This window comes from Lipophrys pholis (assembly GCF_963383615.2).
Source record: "Lipophrys pholis genome assembly, chromosome: 23".
Classification (NCBI taxonomy): domain Eukaryota; kingdom Metazoa; phylum Chordata; class Actinopteri; order Blenniiformes; family Blenniidae; genus Lipophrys; species Lipophrys pholis.
The window spans coordinates 1041229-1065039 of record NC_137645.1 but is presented as its reverse complement, the minus strand read 5'-3'; the positions used below and the strand labels follow the sequence as shown (position 1 = coordinate 1065039).

The window sequence follows — 23811 nt, the reverse complement described above, 5'->3', positions numbered from 1 at the left end:
CGGCAGCAGAAAAGTGTTCAAATGTTTCCTCGCTGGTGTGAAAGTGGGAAAAGGAAGCGCCGCGCCGCGTTGCCATGTTGTTCAGTTAGTCTCCTGCAGTGGAGCGCGGCCAGCGCTGGGAGCAACAGACAAACTCTCTTTTATAAAAAAAAAAAAACAACTTTCCTCGTGTGCAGCTTCAGAACGAAACACACTCCGTCTTCATTGAGGTGCAGAGGAGGGTGTGTGTGTGTGTGTGTGTGGAAGTGAAGTGCTTCCTCCGACAGCTCGTGTGGTTTCGTTTCCTCTCAGATCGTTGCGTCGTTTTGCCGCCCCGTCTCTCTGGCGCTGGATCGTTTGTGGCGGTTCTGAAGAAAGTGAGGCTCAGACTTTATTCCTCTGAGTGAAATCCCCACCACTCGTTTCAGGAGAGTGGACTTGGTCCCTTGTAAAAGGCAGACACCCTTGTCTTTATTTCTTTATTTCTTTGTCTTGTCTTGGTGCTTGCCATCGGGATGCAGCAGAGCGGGACGCAGGCCGCTGGCGGTGGCTGATCCAGCAGGAAGCTGCTCTCTGGGTCTCAGCCAAACTCATTCCAGCCTCCCAGGCTTACGGCCTGTAGTTGGTAATTCCGTGGGTAATGTAGTCTTGTGTTGCTGTGGACAGATTGCTGATTGGTGTGGGCAGCTCCTAATGGGCCATTTTCTGCTGCACACGTTGTTAGGGACGATAAGACTCGTCAAAGACTCCCCGCCTCCGCCTACCAACGGCTCCTAATAGAAACCGCCGCTCGCAAACCGCCAGTGCTTCTCCCAACAGGACCGATTCAGCCCCTGCAGGAGGTTTAAGTTCTGTTGCATGCAAGTAGTTGTCTGCAGCTCCGTGTGTGTGGGGGTAATGGGGGGGGGTAGTGGCTCGGTGAAAAGTCCTCGTGGTGTTTGGGAGTGAGAGGAAGCTGCAGGCTCCCGGGGTGAGGGCGGTTCACTCTGACCTCTGACCTCTTCATGCTGACGGACCAAACCGGGCTGGAATGTGCCCACCGCTCCCCGACCAGCAGACAAACTGGAAACGTTTCCACACACACACACACACACACACACACACTGAAGCTCCACAGAAACCTCTGAAGACAATAAAACATGTCCAAACAGCTGAAAACCACGACTGGACGTAATGACGTCTGATATGGAAGTGAAACATGTTGTATCTCAATAACCGATGGAGACTTTGTGATTTATAAAACTTCCTTTTCAGAGCAGACGTAAGAAACAAAACACAGAATAGAAACGTATGAATGCTGAAGAACTGTGTGTTTTCATTTTCCTCACAACAATTCCTCCTATTCCGTTGAAAAGTCATTATTTTCTTTTTAAGTAGCGCCAAATCTCTAAAGAACATCCAAACAGCTTTTTCACCTGTTTTTCCATCACCTCTGCTGCTCATCCCACAAATGCATGTTCCTGAAAAATAAGAGTGAAAAACGTTGACTTGGTTACACCAGACACACGCCTCCTTATTCTGTGGTGCTGTAATCCCAGATTGTCCTCAGGATAATTCAGATCCGAGGGATATTAATGTGTTTGTCTCCTTAAATCTAGACGAACTGTAGTGGGGCTCATCGTGTGATCAAATCAGATGTTGTGTCTCCAGGCGCTCGGCGTTCACACCAGGGGTTCACACCGGATTGTGTTTGTGCACTTTTCCCCTCAATAGCTGCTAATTAACCCCGCCGGACGCCCTGCTGCTTTCTGCTGCTCCAACCTCGCTTCACTGCGAGATCGTCTGACATAGAGCGAATCCAGCAGCTCGGAGAGAGTGTGTAATGTGTGTGTGTGTGTGTGTGTGTGTGTGTGTGTGTGCAGACCGGGGGCAGCCAGGTGAAGACGCACCACTTGGAGTACAGTGAAGGAGGCATCCTGGACATGGACGACCTGCTCGGTGACCTGGTGGAGGACCGAGACAAGGTGAGGAAGAGCTCCTTTTACTCCAACAGGAAGTGAGGGACTAATAAGGTCAAAGGTCGCCCGCATCAGCTCACACTATAGTGAGCGTTGTGCAACATGTGTAAAGTTGATATTGCAAAAGACTGAACCGCTTTAAATTCTGCCTCCATGAGCTGTGTTGACGCTCTGCATGTGTACCTGAATGGGTTAACAGCAGTAATCATCTAGTGCTGCTTCTCTGGTGGGACGAGATGGGAAATAATTCAGACTACAATATTCAGTGACCTCGCACTGCGCCGCAACAACCGGTGAGCCAGTTTTTAAAAAATCCTCTTTGTGTGAAGAAAACATGGACCGAGCGAATAATAGACGTGAGAATCTCCAGTAAAGAACAGAGGCTTCGTTTCCCGGCGATGATGGAAGAATAATCATCCGGTCGGCGTCTGATTAGTGCAGAGGAGCTGTTAGCGACGTGCCGCCGCGGCGTCTGTCCCGGACCGGGTTGGCTTCACTGGAATCTGCGTCACCTCAGTCCTCACTTAGGTCCTCATTTGGGCCCTTTTGTTTTTCGCGGCCGATTGAAAGATAACGTGCCGGTCGCTCGACTTATCTGCAGGCCTCCAAACGCCGGCGGCCGCGGCGCATTAATGAGCCGTGCCTGGCGGCGGTGATTAGTCCGACTTCCCTCCGTCGGCGTCCTTATTGCCTCGCCGCAGCTGGCACCGTCTATCTTTAGCCTCTTTTTGTGTTGTGTTATTGTGGCCGGCGCTGTTTCACCATCAATCATACAGGAGTGGTCCCATTGTGAGGCCCTCGCCGCACCGCGGGGGGCCGTGTTAGCCACGGATGCTAATGAGAGATAATGGCTAGCTATTTGTCCGCCTAGTGGTTAGCCTAGCCGCGAGTCCAGACCTCTTTATCTGGACCGGCCCCCCGACTATTATTCAACACTAACACACACACACGCACGCACGCACGCACGCACGCACGCACGCACGCACGCACACACACACACACACACACACACACACACACACACACACACACACACACACACACACACACACACACACACACACACACACACACACACACACACACACACACACACACACACACACACACACACACACACACACACACACACACACACACACACACACACTTCACCGGGGCCGGTTGGTGTGCTGAACCGCAGGCGAGCGTGTAGCAGCGTGGCGTGTTGGCGCGTAGGAAAGGAGCGCCACTGGTGGTTGATGAGAGCGGAGATGAGGGGGCGGCTGTGATTTGATTACAGTTCTGCCCCCCGCATCTGCGACGCCGCGCACGCCAGCGCTCACACCAACACGCGTTCATTAGCCCCCCGTCTGGAGACGCCGGCCACCAGCCTCCTCATGAATATTAATGTGGGGCTGATGAATGTGGGGGGGTGGGGGGTGGGGGGGGGGGGGGGACCCCCCCATAGTGCAGAGGCGACACTCAGACACAAAGAGTAGAAGTAGTAAGAGTCACAATGATCCCGCCTCCCTGATCGTGCACTCTGCTGGCTGAGCCCTGCAGCGCCCCCGCCTGGACAGGTGGAGTCACGTCGTGATGCTCTGCTGATGGTGGAACTCAACTTCCTGCTTCCTCCTCTTCATCTTCATCATCGATTACATTGATTATTTTCCTTTATTTCCTTCTTTCCTTCTTTTTTCTCGTCAGTTTGTTCAATCGTTTGTTCCTTTCTTTCTTTCTTTTTCTTTCCTCTCTTTCTTTCCCTCCCAGTGTTCACTCATTCATTCGTTCCTTTCTTTTGTTTGTTCCTTATTCTTTGTCTGTAATTCTCTCTCTCTCTCTCTCTCTCTCTCTCTCTCTCTCTCTGTCCTCACACTGTGAAGTAGTCAACCTTGCTGTCCTCTGCACACTCAGCCCTCCTTGCAATACACACTATACTGACTATACTGACTATACTCACTATACACTCTTTACACACTTTACAAACTGTACAAACCACGAACACAGCTGCTTACAGACACCGATTGACAAACCTCATCCCCCATCATGCACTGCTTCGGCCGCACGCAGCCAAAACGTGAACGTTGGCCCGGCACCATCACGCCCGTGTTCTGCACAATGGGAATTAAATCCAGAGAGCATAACAACTCCTCAGGAGTGGACTGTCAGTCCTCGTCACACACACACACACACACACACACACACACACACACACACACACACACACACACACACACACACACACACACACACACACACACACACACACACACACACACACACACACACACACACACACACACACACACTCCATCCAGTGCACGCAAATGAAAAATCTAATTTCATGGGAAATTTAATAGGAAAAATAAAACTGGAATGATTTCCTCCATCTCTCTTTAATTAGCCCTTTTTAATCACTGTGCCCACAAGGCGTCCGTAACCCCCCCCCCCCCCCACACACACACACACACTTCATCCCCTGGCTTCATCAGTGTAAATGTTCGCCGTTCATCCCAGCTGATGTCCTGCTGAAATGTCAGCCGCCAGATTAGGAGGCCATTTTCCCATGGTGCACTTCTGCTCGCCGCCGGGCAGCAAGTGGTCTTCATACGTCTTTGAACTGACGTCCGACGAGTTTTCCCCGAAGTGAAAACAGCTGATTTCCTTTCCCTGCGCGTGGCCGTGCGTTGGCGGCGTGCAGACGGGCAAACACCTGAAGTGGCGGCGGCGGCGGCTATTTTAGGACCTGCAATATCTCCTGCTCAAATTAAAAGCGGCCCGTGAAGATTGTGAACAACAGCCTTTAGCTCCTGCTCTCAGGAGCAACTATGAAATGAGATTTTCTTTGCGGCGGCTGCAGGAGAACGCTCCAGTAAATTAGGTGTGGAGATTCACTCCCAGTCATTTATAGCCCGTCAGACGTCGGCCCCTGCGACAGGCCGCGGTGAGGCGTTACTGAAAACGTGCTAATCCGCCGGAGGAAAAGTTCCGTGAATGGGACGTGATTGCGAGGCGCAGACGTGGTGATTAGCCTTTGACGCCCGGTGACATCTCGCTCCCTCGCCGGCTTCTGATTGGCGTCTGAATAGTGGCGTCGCTGTGCTCGCCGTCTGAATGGCCGGTGATGAGCGGGGAGCATGAGGTTCAAGTGTGCTGATTAGAAAATGTCACCGGCCTAATCATAATCTAACCCTCCCCACTCCCCCTCCCCCATCGCCCCACGTTCTCATCATGATCCTAACCTAAGAATACAGATACTTTGGTGTTGTTAAGTAAAAGCAGTGAAGTACTGGGTACTCTGGCTGCTTTCATTTCATTTATTAGCCGTGCATATTAATGAACAGGCCATCTCTTCACCAGGTCACTGTTAATCTGCTGGATTTAGCACAAAAGGCTCATTTCCGTAACCTTCCATAAAGTGATAATATTAAAGTGCTTACTCAGCAGTCTGACATAGGTAAAGTGATTGAAGTGCATGATAGTCCTAATGATCACAAGGTTGGTTGTTGATCAGTCACATCGTGTACAGTTTTTTTTTTTAAACCGACAAAAGTGTGTTGCAATAAGTATTCCCATGTTTGATTTTTTTCTATGCCCTTCATGACATCATCGTCATGTGATTCGACTCCTGCGTCATAATCTACAAACTCCGTGGTGTAGTCCAGGGAACACAGTATACCGTGACGCACCACTCGGCAGAATATACGAGCCAGATTGAATATTTTCTTTTCGAGAGGATGATGAAGCCATGACCCGCCCTGCCCTGCCTCTTGGCTGACGAGCCAATCAGAGGCAGAGTAGGGCGGGACAAAAGAAATTATACCACAATTATGTGACAATGGGCAAATTAGGCAGATAGTCGTCTTACATGTGACCACCTGTACCTGTATAACCTCTGTAGGTATGTAGACCCAGGACCGGAGGTTAACCAAGCAGATTTTCTCTGTGAAAATGATCAAACTTTATCTTATATCTTCTTGCCACTGAGTTCTTCCTGTTTGATCTAATCTGTAACTTGACCACATCTTTAAAAGTTCTCAGAACAGAACAAATACTGCATCAGCTCAGCTTGGTAGAACCTGATTAACGAGGTGAGACAGGTGAAACGTCCGTCCTCTGTCATTAAACCTGGTTTCTGGATGCTGCTTTGTTGTTGTTGTTGTTGCTTTACACATATGAGAACTGGCTGTAGAGCAAAGTGCCTTTTTCCCCATGAACTTGAGTAAAAGATGAATATATATTCAAATATATGCAGCAGACCTAAAGTACATTGAATAAAGTTGGATTATCTCTGTGACAGACTCTTGCCTGCCGATCAGATGAGATCAGATGAGATCAGGCGGCGACGCTTCGCCCGACGGGATTCGGTCACTTGAGCTGATTTGATCATATCTCATCAGCCTCGACCTTGATTCAACCCTCCCATCCGAGCGCCACAACAGCTCTTCATCTGATTATATTCAATTAACAATACCCCCTACACACACTCTCGCATGGCGCACACTCACACACACACACACGCCGCAGCCAGACCTGGCTTGATTGTAATTACGATGAGGAAGCTCGACGAAGGCTTAAGGAGAAGTGATTCTCGCTGTGCCCGTCTGCTTTTCATTTAACTGCACGCGTGTTGATTTTTCTCATAAAGTTGCACTTTGGAATTTTAATTCCCTCAGATGATCCATTGCTCTACCTTTTGACGTTGAGTAATGGCACCTCTCCAAAGTGATTTGTCAGTTCAGTGAAGCAGCAGACGGGGATTCGGCGAGGATAAGGCCCCTCTCTTCTTTTCTTTGCATAAGTTTGTGTGACCCTCCGAGTCTGCAGGAGGTCATCGCCCCCTCGGCTCTTGTTCTGCTCTCCCTCTGTTAATCACAGATATTCAGTGTTGCCCTCTGTGTCGCCGTCACGCCGGCCATTAGCGTCTAACAGAGCGAGGCGGTCGGAGTGTAACCTGACCTTCCTGCGCCTGCCGCGGTCACCACCAGAGGGCGCCGCGGCTCAGCGCCAAGTCAGCGTTCCAATGATGTGGAAAACTCTCACGTTCAGGATTTAGACCTGATGTGCAACAGTTCCTCAGTGTCGGGATTTGGTTTGATCGCTGTAATTGCATTTTTTTGGGGACAAGAATTAGGGACGTACCGATACCAGTACTGCATCTGATACTTCACGGGGTACTCGTACTCGTGAAAGCGTCCCGACACAACCGGCCAGTATTACGTGACGTCATCCGTCAGCAGCAGGTAGACAAGATATGAAGAGGAGGAGGAAGATAGTTGGTGCAACACGTTTCCACGTACTCAGGTATTTCACACTGCCCCCTACAGGTGGGATGGGATAGTAGGGGTTCAGACAACCGTCTAGTATTGAAACTCCTCAGTATTCAAACGAGTACGTTCAAAATATCTGTACGTGGTGAGTCGTCGTCCTCAATGCTGCTCGCAGAGATTTGTTCCATTATAGATCAACTTGTTTACAGCAAATCTACCGTCTGACCTCACCGGACCCACTCCATCTGTTTACCACCAGACTGTGTGTGTGTGTGTGTGTGTGTGTACTCCGCTCAGAGTCCCTGCTAATAACTCAAATCAGCCGAAAGTCACACTTGCGTGTGTGTGTATGTAGTTGTGTGTATTCATGTGTACTTTAACTGGAGGATAAATGCTTGCAAATGCAGAATCCAGCTCATTGAGGTTAAATATTTATTGATCCCTGCTGCGATTACACAGCTGTAACCACGTCGTCGGTTGCCACGCACACGCTCTCCACGCACGCGCTCTCCACGCACACGCTCTCCACGCACGCGCTCTCCACGCACACGCTCTCCACGCACGCGCTCCGTTGTTGTTGCCACGCGCTGCATTTTGGCTGATTGGCCTAATGAATGGAGCTGGGAGGACGGTAATGTGTCTGAATAGGCCACTTGAATTATCAGCCTGACTCTATGTGACACCAGAGGAACATATGGGGAGCAGCAGGGGGTTTTATCGTCTTCACAATGAAATACTTTCATCGGTAAAGGTGGAGGAACAATGCAAATGTTTGTTTATTATTCAAACAGGAAGAATAACTGTAATGAGGAACACATTTACAACAGCTCACTTCTTATTTAACGGAACACGACTCCGGCCAGCTCAACATAGATTTATCAGGTAAAACACGGGAGTTTCCCTTTTAAAATGCAGACAAGGCCATTCATTTTAATACCGCAGATATGAATTATAAATACTGACGAGAGAACATCTCAGCTGGTTTTTAATCTTGTAATCCCCACAAAGTTGCTTTCGGATGATTACAATCTACTTTTCTCTTGGTTCTATATTCTCATAAAAATAAAGAATTTCTGTATAAGTGCCTTACATTAACATATTACAAAACAACAAGATAAAGACAATTGAAAGTATGAAAACAATAAAGATGGTCACTATGTGAATTAGTCGACTGGTTGAGACTATCCTATTGTATTTACTGACTTTACTGACTATAAGTGCTGTACTACAACTGACATCTTCAAAATTGCGATATAATTGAACTCAAGTTTTTTCAGAAACACAATGAGTTGGTCAGCGAGCTTAGTCTTGCAGTACCACTTTGTGCCACAAGATGTTGTTGTGAGTCAGTGTCAGTGTTTTGAGTGTCCTCAGATTCAATGAAAAGACGAAATCCATAAATCGGAAAGTCCACCAGTGATGGAAGCCCGATGACTGAAACTAAAGCTCACTGCTCCCCCTAGTGCTCAAAAGAGGGAGAACTTCCTTCTTATTTCTCGGCGCTGCTGTCCTCTGGTGTCTTTTGTTGACGTGGTGAAAGTTCTACCGTCGGTGTCTGTCGTGTAATTAAAGGGAGAATTGTTAATAAGTTTGCCATGCATTGTTAATCAGACGCTTTTACACACTGATTTAATAAGATGAGTGTTCTCGTGTCAGACGAGTGCTCCTTTACATGCATTAAACAGCACGGGCACACACACACACACACACACACACACACACACACACACACACACACACACACTGAGGCCAGCAGACGTATCATGCTGCACAAATCACACTTTTCCCCCTGCAGGGTTTCATGTTGCGTCAATAACTATCTAATAAGGCGTGTTGGTGGGAACACGCATGTTGATGGGTGGAAGGAGGAGAGAAAAAAACAAAAAAACTGCAGGTGAGGCTTTTTTTTCTTCTTTCTTTCTCGTAAACACCTTCGGGCTGAGTGATGCTGGCTCTCCATGGCAACAGCCGGCACCAAATGTCAGCGACGTATAGCTCATATATCCATGATCCCGGCTCAGCAGAGGGAGGACAGAGGGAATCGTGGGACTTTTCACGTTTTCAAAGAGCTCAGAAATTGAAAACGTGAACCTGAAAATGTGTTGCGTAATAATAAGAACCGTGGAGGTGTTCTTCTGAGAGCATCCACTTCAAAGCTGTGTGTGCACAAAGAGGGAGGGGGGAGGAGGAGGAGGAGGAGGAGGAGGAAGGAGGGAGGGGGAGCCACAGGTGAGAGGGCGCCGAGCCTCGCAGCTCCCAGTTAATCACTCCTCCTATTTCTCCGTCAGATCTCCGGAGGGAGTCGAGGCGGGAGGAGGTTGGCGGGAGCAGCTGGCCTCTCCGTGGCCACGGGGAAAAGAAAGCTGATTATGAGCCTGTGATGCAGACGTTTTGGGGGGAAAGAGAGCTGGTGTGTTTGTGTGGATGTGTGTGGGGTTTTTTTTTTTTTTGTTTTTTTTTGCACATTTATGAGGAAAAGGGTTCTGACTTTGTGTGCGTGAGACTTCCTGTGTGTGTGTGTGTGTGTGTGTGTGTGTGTGTGTGTGTGTGTGTGTGTGTGTGTGTGTGTGTGTGTGTGTGTGTGTGTGTGTGTGTGTGTGTGTGTGTGTGTGTGTGTGTGAGATGGTGTCAGATGCAGAGCAGTGTATCCGCTGCTGGTGTGTTTGGCGCTGTGGGAATGATGAACGAGCTGGTTTGATATTTGTGTTGCAGACCTGAGAAATACGAGGCCCGGAGCTCCCTCGTCACCCGCCTCCCCTGCACTCCCTCCTCCCCTCCCTCCTCCCCTCCCCCCTCCCCCCTCACTCCATCTTTCTCCCAGCCTTTCGGGCATGTGTGATTTATGAAGAGTTTACCCTCTCCCTTTATGAGTGTGCATAAATAATAATGTGGCCTGTCACTGAGCACAGCCAGCAATGCAATCCCTCAGCTGGTGGCGGCTGCGCTGTGTGTGTTTATGAGTGTGCACGCTCTCACGTGCTCCATCACTGCGGCCGAGCAACTCAGCTTTTTCCTCCCCTCGCTAAAATTACCTTTTCACCTTCTTAAAAATGCAGATCTGCAGAGCTTCACCATTGTCCTGTGTGGCCTGCCATGCTTACACTATTCCAGTGCAGCGGTCCCGACCACTTTGGGAGTTTATAATCTGTGAGTGTCGTCGGAACAGTCGGCCACTCGTATGCAGCTCATGTCTCCTTTAGTTCCAGGGTTACGCAGAGGCTCCAAAATGCTCAATAAATCATCACTTAATGCTTAAAATCGCACGTTTTCAAGCTAATTTGTGAATCTAAAACTCTCATACTGCTTTCTGAGTTATGATGCTTTAAAAAGGGTTATCCGTGTCCGTTTAGTCCAGCAGAAAACAATAAAAGCCTCAGAAAGCAGCTATTTAAAGTCGTGAGTGTGAGGTCAGTACCTGGAACCGAATGACGGTAATTCAAGTTTCTAACTTGGGGTTAAGGTTTGTGTTTGTTTGGGCCTTTTCCTCGGCTGCACGGCTCAGGACCGCAATTAAATCAGCTGTAATTTCAGAAAATGAAATGTCATGGAGAAGCGGCGTCTGTTTTAAGGTCTGTGTCGAACAAATCCACTCGTTTGTTTGGAAATACGTTCGACACGTCAGAAGTGATGGTGGAAAGCCACAACAACAGTCATTCTTCTAATCATCTTGTATTGTCAAAGGCTCCCAAAATAAAATCGAATAAGAAATAAACAGCCAGCTTTCTTGTGTAAACTTTTCAAAAACAATATTTGGGGGAAATTCTGGAGCAGCGCCACAAAACTTTACTGAGTTTTACTGTGAGCAGCGACATCTGAAACGTCTCGGTCACAGTCGTCTGAACTCCGCTCTCGCCGTAATGCAGAGTTCGGTCCCACGGCGTGTCTGTGAAGCTCCGGCCACCGGGGACGTCTTGTATCTGGACGTTATTCTTCAACTTTCCTCTGATTTCTGAGCTCGACCTGCTGTGATTCACACCCGGGCCGAGAAACGACTGAGTTTCTGCACGGTGTGTGTGAACTGGGTCACCGTGTGTGTGTGTGTGTGTGCCGCTGCACGAGCACTCGGAGGCTTCTGGCTTTGGTGTGCGAGTGTTCAGATCCGTCTGTCAGAGGCATCAAAGACACATTATGTTCAATGTGGACGCCGCCGCCGCCGCCGTTCGGAGCTGCTGGCGTCTCTTCAAACAGGAAGAAGGAAACATTTAGGGGTTCAAGTAGCGACGTGTCGGCGTGTGAATCATCATTTTTAAGGAGTCTCTTTACACAGACCTGACTATTTCAATTATACATTTGCTTTCTGTGCTTTAGTTGTAAGTGGGAGATGTGTGTATATGTGTGTGTGTGTGTGTGTGCCAGAGGCCCAGAGCCAGGTGTGTGTGTGTGTGTTTCTGAGTGGTAATCCCCCCACATCTGGTCCGTATGCTGTATAGATGGAACTGAAGCAGGATTAGCCCGGCTCTCACCGGTAATACAACCAATGTTCTCCTTGTTTAAATAACACAGGCCAAACATTCCTCTGATGGCCCCGACGCTGCCCTGGAAATATAGGAGTGTGTGTGTGTGTGTGTGTGTGTGTATGTGTGTGTGTGTGAGCGCATGCATTAGAGTGTATCTGAGTGATGCGGTCCTCTTGTGTGCAGCGAGTCCCACAGCAATGTGGGCTTTGAGTTAGAGAGAAGACCGAGGTGCAGTGTGTGTTACATTCAGCATTGTTGTTTGCTGATGTGGTTTTGTAATCCTGTGCTTGACTGACCAGTCATAACAACGCCGTGTCGCCCAGATACTCCAGGATGACAACTGGAATAGAGTCTGAAAGCAATCACGGGCAGGTGGTCCTGCAATCAGGCTGCATCCGTCCTCAGTGTTTTCACCCTCGTCTTAAACAGAAACATTTCAGTCGGTGCTGGGCTTCCCAACCGTTTGGCCCCTGATTGCCTCTCCAGCTCTGATTTCACAGAGTTTTACAGTGAAGCCAACAACAAGGTAGCAGGAAGGCTGAGAAATAAAATCTGCTCCTCAGTCTCTCTACTGGAACAATTCACAGCCTCACTATTACGACATGACCTTGTTCAACATGAAAACTACATCGTTTTCAGTGTTTCTGCCAGTACTGTGGGAAGGGAGATTGTTTGTTGTTGTTTTCAAAGCAAGATTCACCTCCTAAAGGTTCTCCAGCAGTACTAATCGTCCCCATACCTGGACTGACGTCCCAGAAGTGAAGACAGTCTGTCCTCTCTGTCCCTGGCTTGTTTCAGGTTTTAAAAAGTGTGTTGCTCCAACCAGCCAATCAGAAATCAAACCCTATATAGTGTCATCGGGGGTTTAGCCAATCCCAATCAAGGTAGGCCCTCCCTTTGACTCCTCCCACAATTAGGCAGCTCCGCTCTGGCACATGGCACCACGAGAGGAAGTACTTCCTCCTCTTCCCAAGATGGGCACGTGTGGGCGGAGCCAGTCCAGCTCACACTGACACAGCAGATTCTGAATGCAGCTCCTATGATCCAATATTCAAATGAGGAAAATCAAGAAGATAGAAACTTAGAATACTGAAGGTTTAATGAAAATGTGAAAGATTTGAAAAGCTGGATAATATGACTTTTGATTAATATCCATGAACAAATCATCGACGTTCAGATTGTGATGGTGATGTTCCATGTTGTTCCTTGTTAGTCATTAATTAGTTTGTAGGAATCCTGTAGGAATTGGTACATTTCCTGTGATCTGTAATCGCGGTTCCCTTCAAAAACACCATGCGAGCGCCTCGTTCCTGATGGATTGCCATTTCCAACAGGATGTCATGGATACGAAGAGCCAGACTTCCGCTCAGCCGGTGACACACTTCACCTCTCGGTACCTGCACGCTGTCGGTATTCATCACACCTCACAGCCGTGGAGAAAGACATTCTCTCCGCTCTTTGTTGAGCGGCGTTTAATTCATACTCGGAGCAGAAACTGCTGCTGTTGCCAACCTTCCACTCTCGGGCGTCTTCGCACCTCCAAATTAAAAAAAACCCAAAACAAACGAACAACGGCAGACGCAGAAACGCACAGATCGGGAATAAAGTGTTTGTTTTGCCTGCGTCGTTCCATCGGTTGACCGTAAACTGTGGTTTGAATCCTTTCAGCGCCGATCATAAACACACACCTCGAGTCGGCTTGCAAGGTGGCGCAGGCTTTCATTTCCCGCTCCGAGAGTGGGAGGATTAGTCTTTGTGATTCAGGTTTTTAGCTCTGAAAAGAACAGCACATGTCTAAAATAGTCTGTATAAACCTGCACCTTAGTGCAGAAAGTGTGAATCAGGAGGCGTGTTAGTGTGTGTGTGGGGGGGGATATATATAAGTGTGTGTGTGTATGTGTGTGTGTGTGTGATGATTGGGTTACTACTGTCAGGATGCTGCACTCCCTCTGAATTATGCATCCCTCGTTCAAAGACCGAATGAAGAAGAGCGCGAGAGGAAGAAAACGCAGGGTGGGGGGGCGGTCGTAAGATAAATGACAACGGCACAAAGAGTCTCAATAGGCTGGTGCCACACACACACACACACACACACACACACACACACACACACACACCCACCCACTGGTAGACAACGATGAGAGAGGAAAAGAAAAATAGGTTGATTAGTACGAGCGGATGGAATAGGGGAGTGTGTGCGGGTGTGTGTGTGTGTGTGTGTGTGTGTGTGTGTGTGTGTGTGTGTGTGTGTGTGTGTTTGTGTTTGTGATGCTTATGTAAAGGTTGGGGGCTCCAGTGGGACTGGCATGCAGCAGTAGCGGTGGAGTAAAGAAAGGTGGCAGTGTTCATCCTCTAACTGCAAGCTTGTGTGTGTGTGTGTGTGTGTGTGTGTGTGTGTGTGTGTGTGTGTGTGTGTGTTTCACAGTGTTCTAGTTATTGTGATGTGTGTTTTTGAAGGAGTGTGTGTGTGTGTGTGTTCATGCTTATTACTCTATAATCTCCCCGTAGGCTCCATAAAGGACTTCCTGGATTAATTAATTCTTGGAGGGTAGATAAAATATGAAAATGACGGAGCTGAACTGTGAGTGTCAACATGTAAACATGGCGGACTGTTGACAGCTGATAGATAATCTCTTAACTCGGCTGTTCGGGCTTCAACGCGCAGCGACACTCGTGTAAATGAAGTCTCAGCAGCAGTAATGGTCGTCGGAGTGTGAAGGTATCGATCGTCCCGGCTGCTGTGAGGTCAGGCTGGGTGTCGGAGCGCAGGGCGGGGGGGCCCGGCGGGTCCAGGCTCCGGTCACTACTCACAGTGATGTAGTACATATGCCAGGCCTGTAAGTGGCGCTGCAACAATGAAGACACGGAGCAGGCAAAAATGGAGAAATCAACAAATCTACATCGGTTTCAGCGTTTCCATGGAAACCGACATCGTTTTCTTAGAGTGGCCGAGAAAAGTCTCTGCAATGAGACTTAGTGGTGTGAACGTGGTCTTAGTGAGTTCTAACATGTCCTCCATGTTTTACCGTCTTCTTCTCGTCTCTTACGGAGGCGTGACGCCACCTCGCTGAGCCGAGTGAAGTCACAATCAAATGTAATGATATCGTCTTAACCGAGTCTTGTGTGGGTGGATTCACGCTTGCTCGTCTCTTAATTAGAACCGCGGTGAGCTTTCGTCCGCCGCCGCCGCCGCCGCCACAGAGATGGTAACACTGGGTAAGCCTGAGCCGGAGGCTGGAGGAAAACACACCGACACAATGCTTATCTCTCGCCGGGCGCCACGCTCCGCATCCTATCTGGCTTTCATGTATGTCATGGTTATTGCTCAACGGCTGGCCGTACTACACACACACACACACACACACACACACACACACACACACACACACACACACAGGCTTGTCACGTTGCATATGAACACAGTAGTGATTTACAGAATATCGTAACATGACAAAATAAAGAATTCAGCTGAAAGACACTGTTTGTTTGCTCAGTTAATTAACTGTAGGTGCAGCGACACACAGATGACGATCGACTTATCGCTCTTTATTCTGGTTTTGTACCATAACCTGGTGAACAAGCGCAAGATATTGATAATCCACATCCAGTTTGGTGATCACATGATTTTATTTCATTAATAAACAATTAAAGAAGATAAAAAGATCTTCCAGGTTCTGATCTGAACCAGAGTGCGGTGTGGTGCCGGAGAGCAACGACACCTCCCTCAACCAAAACATGCGACCACTCATTTAAAGTGACAGACTAAACATGCAACGATATATATATATATATATATAATAATTATTTTTGATGTGGATCAACACCAGAACGATCGAAATGCACCAATTTTCATGACGATCAGCTCGTTAGTTTTTGAGATATCTTGTGAACAGATACAATGCAGGTGATTTTATAACCTCCGTGGCGGAAGTAAATATATCGTTGTAGGTTTCAGGTCGATTTCAACAACCTCAGCTGTGTGTAATTTGACACCAGCGTCGCCGCCTTGCTGGGTGCTGCCGTGTTTACAGCAAACCTCATAACACAATCTGTGATTGATGGTTTCTTTTTAAAGGATCTACAAAAGTAACTTCGGATTTTGTTGCTCATCGTTCCTTCACACCGCAGATTCTGACATTTCTGTGTCGATGTCAGTCTTGATGACTCAATGCGCCACCCTGTGGTAGATATTCATATTACAAGGCCACACAGGCTGAAGCACACAGAGATCAGGATTGTTGCTCTGAGCCTGGAAAGGTCCAGTCTTCTGTACGTGAAGTGACACGTGATGCGTTTTGTTGATCGTTGGTGTTTGACTGAGTGACGAGTGGAATCAGCAGGATGGCCTTCATCATCATCATCATCATCATCATCATCATCATCACTCCACAGAAAATAAACTCCACCAAAAGCAAATCATCATCACCTCCGCACATTAAAAGAAGTTGTTGTTGTTCATTACGGATAAACCATTTCTGTGTGTGTGTGTGTGTGTGTGTGTGTGTGTGTGTGTGTGTGTGTGTGTGTGTGTGTGTGTGTGTGTGTGTGTGTGTGTGAAGACTTCAGCTTTGATTGATGCTGTCAGTGAGTTTGGAGAAAGAAGCGGCGGCTCGGGAGGGAAGGCGATAAGGAGAGAAAGAGGAAAGCAGATAAAGAAGAGAGAAAGAGCTCGAGAAGCATCCATCAGCCGCCGCAATCAGATTGTTTTTCCTGGCGTTCCGTCTTTTCCTCTCTCTCTCTCTCTTCTTTGCGTCTGCCAGCCCCTCCACTCATCTCCGCCGCGCGCTCGCCCGCTAATGCTCGCCCGCTAATGCTCGTGCTCGCATGAACACCGTTGACGAATCTGCTGCGCGGCGTTGGCCAGGTGTCGGGAGGATATTGAATCACGGGGGGGCGAGGCGGCGTCACCACGTGATGGATGATACGTAGCTGTCCAACTTCCTCTCTCCTGCTTATTGTTTATACAAACACACACACACACACACACACACACACACACACACACACACACACACGGCCTCTGCGCCTCCTCCTCGTTAATTGACGTTCTCAACTCGTCCGTTGTTTTATTTCTGTCCCTCGTTCCATTGCTGTTATTGCTTTTCATTAAGTGGTCATTTCCTTCGCCGGCACCGTCTAATGAGAGCGTCACGCCGCCACGAGCCCATTTATCAAACCAGGAAGCCCCGATGGCGTGACCGAGAGTCCACACACACACACACACACACACACACACACACACACACACACACACACACACACACACACACACACACACACACACACACACACACACACACACACACCTTTCCTCTATCTGCCATCATGTCCCTGTCTCAATTAGGACTGTTTGTCGTCCCTCCTGCCCTCCATCCCCTGTTCATTTGCCCCCCCCCCCGTCTCCTCCCGGCCGCCTCATCCTGGCAGCCGTGACATTGTGTTTGACAGCTTCTCATTCTCGTGTCGGATCTCATTTGACTGTTAATTTCGTACATGCACACACCTCGCCTCCTCGGGCTTCAACTCGTCTGGACTCCGCCCCTTCGGCAGCAGGTCAGGTTTTTCCTCCTCTAAAGTTCTCATGCAGCAAGAGACTCGTCTGCACTGAGAGCTTAGAGAGCCTGAATCCAGCAACACACGCACGCACACACACACACACACACACACACACACACACACACACCTGCACAACTTGGCAGAACGAAGCAGGTTGCATCCTCACTTCTGGCAAGATAAATCACATAACGCCTGGTGTTGATGGCGTCTCAGAGGAGACGCTCTGGAAGCTGAGGTGTGTCTCCAGCCCGCTGGAATGAGGGGAGTCAATCTTCATCTCAGCTCCTGTACATGTGACATGTTTGATGCCTCGCTCTCACGCCGTGTGTCTCTTCCAGCTGGTGGCGGTGGCTCAGGAAGCCCAGTACGGCAGGACGGACAGTCCCAGAGAGACCATGTCCAACGGGTTCTCCAGCAACGCCCCGAGTCCAGAGCCGCTCCACTACTACCCCCACCTGGAGTACCAGAACCCCAACACCGGGGAGATCGAGGTCAACGAGGCCAGCCTGAAAGCCAGTACGTCTCCATCCATCCATCCATCCATCCATCCATCCAATCATCCATCATCACATTGAACTTTAGGTTCTACATACAGATCAATTTCATCTCGAGATAGATAAGATAGATAGATAGATCAACTTTATTGTCTGGCCCAAGCGGTGACAGAAATGTTTCTATTAACAAGGCCCCAAACAATATAATACAACATATATTTAAAACACACTTAACACACAAGTACACACATAAAGGAAATGTTAAATGGAAACATGAAACTGTAGCTGATTTGAAAAAAACGTTCATAAGGGCAGGACAGACCAGTAAAATACTGCCACAATAACCTTTATTTTGAAACTTCAGAGTTTCTATTTGTTGTGGCACGCAGGACACGTGATAGAAATGTTGATATTTTCACAAAACCAAACAATAACAACAGAAAGACAATTTTAATGATAACTTCTCTTGCAAATTTAAAAAAAAAAGAATGTTTTCTTTGAAATTTTTACAATTTTCTTGGTGGTTTGAGGTTTAGATTGGAGCTGAATGTTTGACTGTGTTTTTCACTGCAGTGGTAAAACACAGCACCCAAGTAAAATAGTGAAGTACAGTTGATCCATCCATTACTGTTGCAAGCCGACTCAAAGCAAAGCAACTAAATATTCAGTGATTCAGGACGACGCTGGTGACAAATCTCAAAGGAACCTGTGAGAAAAAAAAACACCTGAGGAACGAAGGCTGCGCTCAATCAACACATTTTTCATGCATGTGAGACACATTATGGTGAGGTGTGTGTGTGTGTGTGTGTGTGTGTGTGTGTGTGTGTGTGTGTGTGTGTGTGTGTGTGTGTGTGTGTGTGTGTGTGTGTGTGTGTGTGTGTGTGTGTGTGTGTGTGTGTGTGTGTGAACTGTACATGATGTAAAGCGAAACTACTGTACAAAGAGAAAGTTTGCAGCGTGTGAAAACAGATGTGATGCTGACGCAGCGTCTCTCTCTCTCTCTCTCTCTCTCTCTCTCTCTCTCTCTCTCTCTCTCTCTCTCTCTCTCTCTCTCTCTCTGAGTTTCGTTCTTGTTTTCACACGTCAGTCAGCGTGAGAGCCACCAAGTCTTTTTTTTTTTTTTTAATCCCCCGGATTAGACAGAGCTTCACGAAAGTGTAAATTACACGTCCGTCAGTTGTTTATGAAGCCCTGCTCACCTCCGTCCTCGTGTTTCACCATGAAATTACATTTTATTTTGAAGTCTTTTTGTGCGGATGGTAAAATGTCATTTCTCCTCTCGATTTGCTCAAAGCCATCAAGTGACGGCGAACAAACAAATCCAGCTCGTATGCTCGTCCATGTTCTTGACGTTGCAGCGATAACTCGGATAAGATGACGAGTGAACCCGGTAAAAGTGACGAAAGTTGACCCTGATGAGAGCCGACAGCTGACTAAGTTCACTGCAGGTTCAGAATCTCATCAGAATCGTGATGTGGAGAGAGTGAGGCGTCAGGAGGAGGACGTGTGCCGACGAATCCCAGAATATTCCAGCAAAGCAGCTTTAATCCGCATCGTTTATCTCCTCACTCACGGTTCTGCGTTTAAGAGTCACCGTGTAATATGTTTACTTCAAAACTTTAATCATGACTTTGTCTTGGCATGTCTTGTAATACCACTTCACACCAATAGGTGGTGTTGTGAGTCCAAATCGCCAGCAGCTAGACTATGAGTGAACAAGTCGGCCGCATGTTGTAGAAATCCAGAGAAGTGATGCTTTTCGTTGAGCTTCTGCTGCGGATCAGAGAGAGAGACTCTTCCTCTGACCTTCCTCGCTGGTTATAGTCCGACCCTGAGGGACTCCTTCTGGAAAAATCTGTTTTTCTGAATGAAATACGAGCTCAGGGACAGTTGTGAAATACATTCCTACCGAGGTTGCTGGAAGTTCATTGTATGTGTGTGTTTGTGTGTGTGTGTGTGTGTGTGTATGTGTGTGTTTGTGTGTGTGTGTGTGTGTGTGTGTGCTCTGTGCAGTGGACGATGTACAGCGCTGCATCCATGCAGTTGGAAAATGAAAGTGTGAAAGTTGCAGGGTCAGATGGCAGTGTCTGTATCAGGAGCATCATAACAAGAGTGTTGAGTGAAAAGCCCTGGGGGGCCCCGGGGAAATCTGGGCTCTGTCTGCTCCTCATGTAGAGTGTGATGTCTGTCTTCCTCGGTGTGATTATTTCTTGATTGACCAGAATAACTAACGTTAAATAAGTCAGATGTGATTTAAAAAATGTTTTTTTTTTTTTTAGCAGCAGGTCACCATGTTGCCCCCTTTCATTTCCCTCTTTCCATCTGTTGGCCAGTGAAGAACAGTCCCACACCCGTCTCACCTCGTGGCCCATCATCTGCCCCCTACTCTACTATTCAGCTTCTACCACCTGTCCCCCCGCCTCCCGCCTCGTGCCCCCTGCCCCCCACCCCCCGCCCCGTCGACCTTCCCCACTTTCTCCGTCTCTGCATGGCGTCCACCTCTAACCAGATTAGCCTGTAGCCTGTTAGCATGCCCACGACGCAGCCAGGCGTGAGCGGGCTGATTGTAGCCCGTCTTGAGCCTAGTGGGACCCTCTACCCCCCTCCCTCCACCCTCCCTCAACCCTCCCTCCACCCTGCTCTCCAGCCCTGTTCAACCCTGACTAACCCAGTTATGAAGTGACCCTGTGACGCCCCGAGACTGAGCCAGACTGATGCAATAAAGGCTGCTTTTGTCATCTGGACATGCAAGAACACACACACACACACACACACACACACACACACACCCACACACACACACACACACACACACACACACACACTGAAAAGAAGCCCCATTGCAAGTTAAACAACCGATTGCACTCCCATCATTCAGGAGAGTGTGTGTGTGTGTGTGTGTGTGTGTGTGCTCAGCTGGGTGTTGGATTACGGCAAGTTGTGTTCCTCGCCGGGTTTCCTGCGGCGGCGGCAGCCGCACATCACTCGGCCTCCCGGGTGTCCGGCAACACGATCCCTCAGCATCGGTCTGCACTGACACGGCGCGTGATGTTTTACTGGAGCGACGATGTAATGCAGCGATCTGCAGGAAGTGCCGACGATCCCGGGACAGTGGTGGAGAGTCACGGCATCTGGAACCGACGGGACCTGAGGACCAGACCGCTGGCTTCTCTGGTTACGACCAGACGTCACGCTCCCGACTCTCTGCAGCGTCTCTGGAGACGAGCGTTCAGGCCCCGCTGACACGTGGAAACACATCGTTCTCGTTGGTGTTGTTTGTTTTTGTAATGAAACCATATAGAGCTGCCAAGTCCAGGAGAATATGGACTGGAGGAAACGTTGAAGCGACTGAGCATGTGCAGAACGACCAGTGGCGACCAGTAGCAGCTTTTCCTACACGGAAATGGCGTTTAAGAGAACAAGTGGCCTTGCTTGCCTCTTTAATGAGAGTTCATGTTGTCCAGCTTCTTCACCAGGTTGTTGTGAGGGTGCGCCGAGGCTTCAGCTGGAAACACATTGTGTGGTTACTGCAACACAACTGTAGCTGCCACACATTAAGACCTTTATCGGCAGCATCATGTAAACTATGGTTACTGCAAACCACGTGAAGGGCTCAGGCTGTTCCCTTCCTCGGAGTCTTGTCAGTAATCTGGTGGCGGAGTGTAATCGCAGTGAGCGGCGGTGGACGGGACGAGAAGTCGCTCAGTAATCAGTCAGGCATCAAAGTGCTCCTGTGTCAGGTCGAGCCTTCTGTTTGAACGGGGTGATTGGACTCCACACTGCCCCAGTGGGATGATTAGACCTGCATTGATCGCCCGCCACACTTCTCACACACACACACACACACACACACTTGGAGGAAGAGAGTCCTTATCGCGTCCTGAGCCGGGCGTCCTGATCGATTGCCAGAGAAAACAAGACCACCCCGGCCCAAGGCTTGAAAACACACAAGTATGAATGAAACAGGAGCAGAGGGCCGTCGCTGACGAGAGTTCCTGCAAAGAAAAGACTGAAACATGGAGCGTCCTCGTTTCCTCCGGCGCTGAACTGAGAAACATGGAGCAGGACGAGGGGGCGTGGCTCCTGGGTGTGCTTCAGTGTGTCACTGTTTGCCTTGAAGTGGGCGCCGAGACCAGTTTAGTAGGCGGGGTCTATTTAAAGTACTGTGTGGTTGTGGGTGCAGGGTTCAGTCGACTCATCAAACTGAAATACATCCAGCTGTTTGCTGCTTCTGCCAGCGGGGCTGCTCTTTAAAGTGCACAAGTTCAGTTCAGTAACCCTGTTAGTTTACGTCTCGTGGCGGCCGATGCCACGCCGCCGCCATATTTATCTTTATTTTAGATTCAGCCAGGAATCGGCATAAAGTTAAAAAGCAAAGTTCTGCTCTGACACAGAAGCTCTTTGCTCTCAGGTCGTCGGCATAGATCAGTGATCCTCCCGGCCATCGGGTTTATGACCTGACAGAGTCACAACTGTCACTCCCATCAATTCCCCCCACCCTCAGTGACGCCGCTCCACCCTCCGGGGGTCGCGGCGGGTCAGAGGTCAACGCCGGCGACCCTCAGGTTCCTCCATGTCGCCGGGCCGGGCTCGAGGAATCTAAGTGGTGTGAGGATTGATGGGGTCAGATTAGTGGGTGCAGGAGGAGGAGTTATGGGCGGAGCTCCGGGTCACGGAGCAGGACCGTGACCGTGGAGCCGCCGCCGCTCACAAAGAGCCGACTGTGACATCGTAGTGACGCATCAGTGTGTGTGTGTGTGCGCAGAGTATGAGCTTAGGCATGCAGCAGTCAGGTGGGTCCAGAAGGGCGAGCGAGGAACCCCGTCATTAAAGTTTACCAGCTTCTATACACGGCTGCAGTAAAGTTGTAAACTTTACGAAGGCGTGTGCCGGAATAGAAGAAGAGAAAGAGGCGGCAGGAGGATTTTCTCTGTGGTTCCACAGTTTAGATGAACGTGTCCTGATCCTGGTTGACGGACGCTGCAGCTGAGTAGTGATGGAAGTAACTTAAACAATTCCTGCAGTTGTTCAGAGTCCATGTGGCATCTTGAAAATACTTTAGAATATATATTAGTTTAAAATTGTTGTTGAACTATATAAAGTAAATTCCACAGATTGATCCAGTTTAAATCAGTGATAAAACCGATGTTACTTCCATGTTTATTTCTTAATTAACAACAATGACCAGCAGCTTTTCATTTGTCCACATCACATCTTTAAACTGTGTGACTCAGTGTGAGCGGCGCTGTAAAGACGCTTGCATGTTGTTGTTGTTTCTTCCAGAGTGGCTCTGCCAGCAGAGACGTATCAGACACTGTGACCTAGTTTAGATGCTACAAACCCAACAGATAGTCAGACACGGAGAAATAAAGAGGAGCATTGATACTGTGGAGGTTTTTTTTTTGTTCTTCTTTCTTCCTGATGTCTTTTGATGCAAGAGGAGAAATGTTATTGTTTTCCTCTGGTTGTTTCTGTGTTCAATCGAAAGACATTTCATTACTGCAAATCACACCGTTTTCTGTTTGGCTTCACAGGAATCGAGCTTTTCTGAATAAGATGAGACGACGTTGTGTTTATTCCCCCAGTTCAGTCAAAACAAAGTGAAGGGAAACTTGAGTTCTTATCAAAAGAAGCAAACGTCTCGGAGCTGTTTTGTTGGAAGTTGTGGCTCCGGTGATGGTGAGTCAGGTGGAGGTGGAGTGAAGGTGTGAATCGGTGACAGATGGAGGATGAGACCGAGGCAATAACTGATGACTCGTGATAATTATTAAAAAAGATGGGAGGAACCCGAACACAGAGTCGGAGGGCCGAACATGTGTGTGTGTGTGAGATTTTTTTAATTTATGTAGATATACACACATATACAAACTATGTACATACATATACACACATATATACGTACATGGATACATGTAGGGTGGCAAAGGACAAATCAGGGGAACATTTTAATAAAATAAAAATAAAACATACAAAACAGAAATAAAGAAACAAGAACAAAGAAAAGCTTCCTCCTCCATCACCATTTCTGTTTGTTTATCTCACACTCTTCCTCTCCTCCTCTTTATTTTCTCCTCCGTCCAGTTAAAGTTGAGAACCCCCCCGCTATGGGTTTTAC

The 23811-nt window shown here is 48.4% G+C and overlaps 1 protein-coding gene across 1 annotated transcript in view; it reads left to right on the top strand.

Moving 5' to 3' along the window:
• pard3ba (par-3 family cell polarity regulator beta a) overlaps positions 1 to 23811 on the top strand; it is a 119923-nt gene that overhangs the window by 5510 nt on the left and 90602 nt on the right. Inside the window, exons 2-3 of the mRNA XM_080493013.1 lie at positions 1842 to 1943; positions 17541 to 17718. Coding sequence (XP_080349139.1) covers positions 1842 to 1943; positions 17541 to 17718 — 280 coding nt within the window. The remainder of the gene's footprint in view (positions 1 to 1841; positions 1944 to 17540; positions 17719 to 23811) is intronic.